Here is an 8,847-nt window from a genome sequence, read left to right as displayed (position 1 = left end):
TTTATATATATATATATATATAAACCAGATTAATGCCATGATCTCTTAAAATTAAAAAGTATTCCATTCCATGAAGAAATACACATCCCCTAGCTTTTCATGTTATATTTTTAAAGTATATTTGATCAAACCATGTAAATGGACATTATGCAAAAACATTCTGCAATGTCACGAGGTGTGTTCACTCCATAAATGTGTTGAGGATGACTTCCAGCTGCTACGACGATTTTAGCGCAACGTGCAAAAATGTGATGAAATTATAGTAATTTGTGTTTTGCTAATTTTGATTTTCTGTTGTAATCATGTTTAATTGAAAATTTAATCTCTTGTTCATGTACTGATTGCTTCCTGAGAGTTTTATTAAGGTCCGTCATGTGGGTCATGAGCTATTTTGCTAACAGACAGGGTTGATCTTAACTGTTAATGCCACAGTTTTAAGAAAAAAGATGGAGCAATGCGACATGCTTGAAGTAGATCTTGGGAGCAGTGCTCAGCTACTACCACACCAAATTTCAGCTCCAACATTTTATAACTGGCTGAGTTATAGCCATTTTTGCATTTTGTAAGATCAGTTGGCTGAGGCAGCCATCTTGAATTGTGTTGACTCCGTAAGTTAATCAGTTGTACAAGTGCTTCAAGTAATTACTTCCTGGGAGTTTCATTAAAAAATTCCCAGCGCTTCACAATATATTTTGCCTACAGACAGACGCAGTTAATGGCAAAGTTTGAAAAACAAATCTCATACGAGTGTTTAATGCTCAGACTTCTAAAAATTTCCTGCAGATTCTGCAAATGTGATGAGCCAGTAAGTGCAGCCAAACTACGTGGTTAAAATATAATCTGCCTGTCCTCTCTCTCACACCCACAACCTTGAGTCCTGCCTCTGTTTATGAACCCTTTTATTCACCCATAGATATTAACTAATAGAGCCTGTGTACAATTATTGCCTTCTTTATGTAATAAATTACTAGAATATATAATCCCTGGGCCTCTTCACTGTAGTCCTCATTGGTCCTCTTGTCACAGATCCAGGGCATCAAATCACCCGTAATGCCATCTCTTATCATTTACAGCCTTCTCTGTAACAAAGCACAAACTGATTAAACTCTAAAACACTCAGGAAGATTTAGTGCAATGAAAGCTTCAATGTGGTGGGTGAGAATATTTAACTAGTCGGTGCCCATTCAGAGAATGATTACAGCATCTCTGCCCTAAAACAGGAAGGTGGAGGGGTTTTGTTTTTTATGGGGGGGTCGTTTCATTTTTGGTTTGCATTTGAAAGTTTCTCCTCTGGTTCTCCAGTAAAATACATGTTAGAGGCGTGACGTGCATCAAATGATTGAACAGATTTTAGACGTTGTTTTGATGCACATTAAATATCATGTTATTACTACTGCAGTCAGTCACGTTATACTGCAAACGAACGTGCTGAAAAACAGCTGAAATGGAAGAAAAAGCCTAAATTAGCAGAAGAATGCAGAAAGAACAAATATTTGCTGAATTAGGTTAAAAAGGGTAACAATGAGCACAGAAGGAAATTAGCTAAAACAAGCTGAAATTAGCTAAAAATAGCTGAAAACACTGCCAGAAGGAAGTGGAAGGAGCTGAAATGAGCTTAAAAATGTGGTATTGGATGAAAAGGTTAAAATTAGCATCAAAATGGCTAGTAACTAGCAGAAAAAGCTGAAAGGAGCAAAGCTGAAATTAGCAGAAATTACCACAAAAAACTTGAATCTATTTAAAACTGGCTGAAATTAGCTTAGAATGCTAAAAAGGTAGGTGAAACGTTAGAACAAGCTTAATTTAGCAGATGAAAGCAGAAAGAACATGTGTGCTGAAAGAAGTAGAAATGAGCACAAAAAAGGGGAAATTATCTGAAAAAAGCTGAAATGAGCAAAAAACAGCTGAAATGTACCTTAAAAAGCAGAAAGAAGCTCAAATTACCAGAAGGAAGTGGAAAAAAACACTTTTTTTTGTTGCTAATTTAGGCTGAAAAAAGTTTAAATGAGTGCAAAAAATGTGCAATTATCTGGGGGAAAAAAGCTAAAATTAGCATTTAAAAACAGCTAAATATTAGCTGAAATAGCAGAAAAAGCTTAAGCTTGCAGAAATTAGACAAAAAGAGCAGATCAAGCTGAAATTAGCTGAAAAGAGAACAAGATGAAATTAGCTGAAAGAAGTTCGAAGAAGCACAAAAATATAGTTGGCAGAAATAATCTGAAAGGAACGCTAAACAGCTGAAAAAACAGCTGAAATTAGCTGAAAAAAAAAAGTTTAAATTTGCAGAAGGAAGCTGAAGCAGAACAAAATGTGAAAGGAGCAGTAAAAGTTTGTAAACAGATCTAAAGATTTGGAGGATGTAAAATGAGCTCAATTCATTTTATACGAGAAAAAAAAATAATGTCAGAAAAGGCTAAATATTGCAAACAGCTAAAGTTGCACCAATACCAAAAGTGATGGCAGGATTATCCTGAAAGAGCTGAACGTTTTTGATTTATGATTTATTGAAAGAGCACAAACACTGCGGGACGAGAAAGATGCAGAAAAATGTACGGAAGAAAAATGGATCACATGAGAACGCTTCATAAACTTTCACACAATTATTACGGTAGTTCAGCGTTATTTGAACGAGTGCACGTCTCCAGCCACCTTTCTTACCATATTTTAAACTAAAAGAAAAGAGAAAGTTAGAGCCCATTTGATCTCATGTGTAAACTTTGTGTGTAGTTTAAGATTATTTGAGATGCACTTATGTTTATTAGCTTCTGCAGCCGTCTTGCAGTACTTTGACTCCAAAAGTTAAAGAGTTGTAGATGAACACCTAGTGATTAATTTCTGGACGTCTTGTTAAAATTTGCACAATGGTTCATGAGATATTTTGCTAAAAGACGGACTCCAATAATTCACGTCATTGTTTAAAAAAATATATATATTGTGTGATCAAATAGTGCTTGGAGTATGTGTTGATACCACGCCAAATTTAAACTAAATATCTGTAAAACTTGTTGAGTTGGAGCCATTTTTGTGTTTGATATGGCGGTTTACCTCTGGAGGCCAGAGATTAAAACAGATTAACAATGTTTTTTTTAATTTTTTATATATTACACAGAGAATCCTAGACATGTGTCAAATAAATAATCTATATTAAAAGGTTAGATGTAAAATCAAGACGCCTGTGTGTGAGAGGGTAGTTTTCCATCCAACTCTATCTTTATAGACTTTATCTCCTGAAGTGATAGAGACATTACTTTAGTTTTGATTAGATTAGGAATCCCAACACAAGCACAAATCCACACAAGTCACAGAAACAACAAATGTTTCAACAAAAATATATATTTTTGTGCATCCATTCACCAAATCTTATGTACGCGTGCACCTAAAGAACAAGTAGTTCTCTCCTAATAAGCTATAATGCCTCGTAAAGGAAAACAAATAGTGAAAAAATGGACTGTAAAAGGGAGAAATAACTCCTGCACCACTATCTCTTCATCCTTGTGATTAGTGTGAGAGAACAGAACAGATAAGTAAGGTACAATAAGGTAAGAAGTCTTGGCTCCAGCTCCACCCTACTTTTTGTTTCACGGCCCAATCAGATGAGATTATAGACCTGTTATGCTGAGGATCTCTCGGGTCGTGTCGGTGAGAATTAGCAGAAACTGAGATAGGAAAACAGAAACAAAGAGAAAGAGGGACTGAAGAGCGAAGAGAAAAAGAAGCAAAGGGAAGGCAACTAAAATTGAAACTGGAATGAGATATCCTGCTGCTCCTCAGAGTAAATCTCTGTTAGATATGGAGGTGGCCAACTATTGTGAAGGCCTGGATCCATCATACAGCACGCTGGGCTTTGAGAATGCAGAGGTGCTTTATGGAGGAGGAGGTAAGTGCGGACTCATACTGAACACCTACGCACAAAAACACAAGAACTTGAAACAGAGGTGAAAATGATGAGCTGATGTGAAGCTGTGCTCACATACGTTATGACAGGGTGTAAATTATATGCATGTATACAGATGTGCCATCCATGTAAGTACTGGCACCGTTAGAGAAAAATCATTAAAAACCAACGAGCAAAGGACTTTCTAATGACGGTTTTCTTCATCCCCATTTGAAGATGTGTTTAGAAGCAGACTGGATGTTCTAGTGAGAAACGGGGCCTACAAAAAATCTTCATGGGAAAGACTGGAACAGAAAGGATCTTTGAGCATTTGATGACCAAACTCACTGTCAAAAGTTTTCAAAATAAGACTAACCAGATTTCTGGAAAGTGGTACTGAGAATGACGGATGTCAAAATAATAAAAAAAAAAGAGTCACATTGAGTGAAGAGGAGTTTTGAGGGAATAAGGAAGGAGCAGCTGTCTGAGAGATACACGTTAGATAAATAGCAAATATTCCACTAATAAAAGATTTGGGCACAAGATAAATTTGAAAAGCAATAATTTTATGGTATGTCGAAGCTTTTATGACTGGAAAGGAACAATGGAGATATCCACATAAACTAAATTTCAGTTTCAAATTTATGTCAAAATGTAAAGTGCAAAAGGTCTAAAAGCACTTTATTCTAAAAAGTCAAACTATCAAAATGAAATGTGGATCTTATTTGAGTTAGTAGCTAACCAAACATGCATTTTATGGTGTTTCCAGATGTTTTAAATTCAAAATGCTAAATCAAATCTCATAGGTATATCAAGTGGTGTCCCACAAGGCTTAATATTGGGCCCACTCCAGGACATGATAGGTTTTTTTTTTTTTTTTTTAAGTTGGTAAACTATTTCAGATTTACTGCAGGGGGAACTTAAAGAGCAGGAGCAGCCAGAGTAGTTTGTACAAATCCAAAGAGGAAACACTTTAGTGGGTCAAGGAGTTTTTGTTTTTTCAAAACGATGACGGAAAATGCCACAGAACCTCTATCTGTCAGGCATTACTGGTTTAAACAAAAAGTGAGGAAATCATGGCTTTTTAAAAATCAATATTATCAGTAGAAGACACAATTTACATTTTTTTTAGAATAAAATTACTCAAATGAATTAGAAATGTCAGTTAATTATGTCTCACAAGACAGTTGAGATGCAGATATTTTTAAAACGTCTAATGTCTGTTAATTAGGCAACGAGACTGCAGCCACTTTAGCCCTATTGTCACATTTAAGCTTTTCATATGTTGATATATATATATATATATATATATATATATATATATATATTGGTATTGTCATTGTTTTGCAATAAATCAATATAAATTCAAAAGTCCTGCTAAAACACCATGAGGAAAAGTCTTCCATAGGACAATGGTTTTCTCTTGTTACTATAATGTGAATTCTTTCAAAGCATGGGATTTAAAAAAAAAAAAAATTATTAACCAAATTAAGTTTATTTCACTAAACTGAGATGGATTTAAAAGTTGCAACCCAACTAGAAACTAAAGCTGCAAAGATGATGACTGGTCTTTATTACCAGTGGAGTTTAGTAGAGTAAAGGTATTTAGTAGTTGGAGATATATGCCATAAAGATACTGAAGAGCAAGTACACACCTCAGTGAAACAATGATGTCACAGCAGCAAGTGATGAGCTGATCAAACATTAACACATCTCACATTAGTATACGTTGAGAGAGACGTGCTTTGGAAAGAAAAGTGAACGTATCTTGTCCTGATGAATGCTCAATAATCTGTTGAGTGTCACATTTACAATAAAATATTGTTGTGTTCTCTCAGAACAATGGATTTACAAACTCGTGTAAAAACAGTTTCAGTCATTGAGAACATATCACTGCAGGTGATAACAATTATCATAATGTATAAATTATTATTGAGCATGCATCAGGATACATGTATAAAATGCAGCAAAGCAGCCTCCGCCTGGTTAATGAAGATTAATCTTGAATTACAGATGTAGAAATCAAGCAAAAATGATAAACTCTGCAGTCGTAGACATTCAGAATACTTTCCAACCGCACTGAATCAACTAAAATAGAGTTATAAGTAATGAGGTACTCAAGTTTAGTTTGTGATAAAATGAAGGCATAATACAAATCACAAGTATGAATTCAAAAGTTAGGTGCACTGTAGTGCAAAAAAAATCCTTTGAGGGATTTTTGGAATAAACGGCTCTTCTTTAAGTTGTTTTTTGAACAATTTCTTATGTGTAATATACTCTTGAACTAAAACTGTTCACGTTTGGAGATGCACGTTCATTCACCGGAGAGTTTGTTTCTTTGTGTTCCAGAGAGCATGCCGACAGAACCGAGCCACCCCGGTCCAGACGGGCTGAGCAGCAACTGTGCAATCTGTGGAGACAAAGCAACAGGGAAACACTACGGGGCCTCGAGCTGCGATGGCTGCAAGGGCTTCTTCAGACGCTCCATACGAAAGAACCACGTGTACACCTGCAGGTACGAGCAACCAAGACACAACGAGAACCACGTCTCCATGTTGAACTCACAAACTAATTAATATATCTAAGGATATTTTATGCAAATTGTACATTAAAAAACAATTCAAATGTGCAAGTAACAGGTTAGCTACAATAACACCTATTGTAATTTTTGGACTATAAGTCGCACTTAAAATCCTTTAATTTTCTCAAAAATTGACAGTGAGGCTTATAATCAGGTGCGCCTTATGTATTAATTCTGGTTTTCCTTACTGACCTTGAACCGATTTTATGTGGTTATTGTGAATGAGCTGAATAAAGTTCGACTCATCTGTTTTGTTTCGCTTAATGCGCCTTATAATCCGAAAAATACTGTACTTTTTGGTTTCACGTGCAGAAACACGTTTAATGTTCAGATATCTTGATATTTTTTGATCTGCGCATGCTCGTTAAGCTCGTTTTCTCACGTAGTGCTGTGCATTAGTTCTTGCTCTGCAGAAATATGCTCAATTATTGATTGTCGTGTTCAGGTTCAGCAGACAGTGCATTGTTGATAAAGATAAGAGGAACCAGTGTCGTTTCTGCAGACTCAACAAATGCTTCAGAGCCGGCATGAAAAAAGAAGGTAAGACAAAGAAAAGACACTAAACGGTTGTCCTTTATCAGGAAAAAGATCATTCTCTCCACTACTGATACTGTATCAAGGCTGCGGAGATTAAAAACAAAAATAAAAGTAGAAATAGCCCAACTGTGTGTATATTTTGAATTAGATGAACTCTACAAAGCTTATTGTAGTTTTACTCTTATGATGAAGAAGAGGTGAAGAACTGAAGACAAAAAAAAAAAAAAAAGTGGTCATAAAATATCAAGGCGTCTTGAAGATAATTAAAATTGGTTTAGCCATAAAACAAGTGATTCCTTTGTGTGTATGTGTGTGACAGAGAGAGAGTGGGGGGGTAGGGGTGTATCTTTTTATAGCCTTGCCACACGGTTTTATGACACCCAGTGCTGAGATATTGAAACATTTTGTTCTGGACTGCGACTGGTTAACGTTTTACTCCTGCTGCTGATGCCAGCATGTATGGCTGCTCTTCTAAATATTAACTGGTTCCAGTGTCCGTTATCATTTCCATCCTGAACCCCACCTCGAGTTTTTTCCACCAATAAAAATCAAAGCAAACTTGAAATCTTGACATGAGAGGGTGCACCTCGGTACTTTTGCAAAAACACGTCGAGTTTGACGGTTTTCCGTTCCATAAAAAAAAAAAAAGTACATTTATTGTGGATTGCATCTTACTGTTGAATTATCTTTGTATTGAATAAGTTAAAGATTTACTTGGGACTGTTTTTGTGAAGGAAGCTATAAGGACAGAAATGAGTCCAAGTGGTGAGACCAGCTGTGTTGTATGGTCTGGAGACAGAGACATGGACAAAAAGACGAGAAAGAACTGGAAGTGGCAGAAATGAAGATGTTGAGGTTCTTCTTAGGACAGACAAGGATGGATGAGATCATCAGAGGTACAGCACAGGTTGAACAACTGGGAGATAAAGTTAGAGAAGACACACTGAGATGGTTTGGACATGTCCAGGAGGGACAGTGGGTATACTGGTAAAAGGATGTTAGAATTGCAGCTGCCAGGAAAAAGACAGAGGAGATACATGGATACAGTTGGAGAGGACATGGAGGTAGTTGGAGTGAGGACAGAGGATGCAGAGGACAGAGTGAGATGGAGGAGGACGACTCCGTGTGGAGATCCCTGAAGAGGGAACACCCAAAAGAAAATGAAAAGTGAAGAAATCACATCCATGTCCCTTTATCTTGTATTGTTGTTTCACATTATATTGTATTGTTTTACCACATAAAGTACTGTAATCTATCATAACAATGTGTTGTACTGTAATATACATTAATGCTTTATATCTTAATACAATGTAAAGTATTTTTTTATGTAATGCATCGTAACCCACTCTAATGTAATGTATCACAGCATATATTTATTATATAGTACTGTAATGTATTATGATTAGGGGCGCACATGTTGCAGTTTTCTGGCAGATCACCAATTTCTAATAAGTCTGACCTGCCGATTCCAATTTTATTTTATTAGCGACACGTTCAGGTGTTATGAGGTCACAATGTACCTTCAATTTTCCAATCTTATTTTATTGAAAAACACACCCTTGAACAATATCCTAGCAACTATACAAACAGGTTTTAACCGGCCATGAGAGTGCTCTGAAATATAAATGGAAGTTTAGACAATTGTTAATACTACAAAAATAAATTTAAAAATGGTAAAAATCGGCTTCTCATGCAAATATCAAACAATCTCCAATGCCCCAAAATTAAGGAAATCGAGGTCAATTTACCGGTGCACTCCTAATTATGATAGATTTCAAACTAACATGACATAGAATATGATGTAATGTATCATATGATAATATATCGCAACATATCGTATTGTATCATATGATAA

General features: G+C 35.8%; 1 protein-coding gene across 3 annotated transcripts in view; it reads left to right on the top strand.

Annotated features, from left to right (window-relative positions):
* Positions 1-8,847, top strand: part of hnf4g (hepatocyte nuclear factor 4, gamma) — a 17,865-nt gene that overhangs the window by 2,901 nt on the left and 6,117 nt on the right. For 2 of the 3 annotated variants that reach the window (XM_037694101.1, XM_037694100.1), the window contains exons 1-3: positions 3,512-3,877; positions 6,224-6,389; positions 6,901-6,995. In XM_037694101.1, coding sequence (XP_037550029.1) covers positions 3,748-3,877; positions 6,224-6,389; positions 6,901-6,995 — 391 coding nt within the window. In that variant the 5' untranslated portion in view covers positions 3,512-3,747. Of the gene's footprint in view, positions 1-3,511; positions 3,878-6,223; positions 6,390-6,900; positions 6,996-8,847 lie in introns of those variants that run through there. The other variant, XM_037694102.1, reaches the window with a different exon arrangement.

This window comes from Nematolebias whitei, chromosome 20 (assembly GCF_014905685.2).
Source record: "Nematolebias whitei isolate Nwh7 chromosome 20, NemWhi1, whole genome shotgun sequence".
NCBI lineage: Eukaryota > Metazoa > Chordata > Actinopteri > Cyprinodontiformes > Rivulidae > Nematolebias > Nematolebias whitei.
This window is presented reverse-complemented; position numbering and strand designations above follow the sequence as displayed.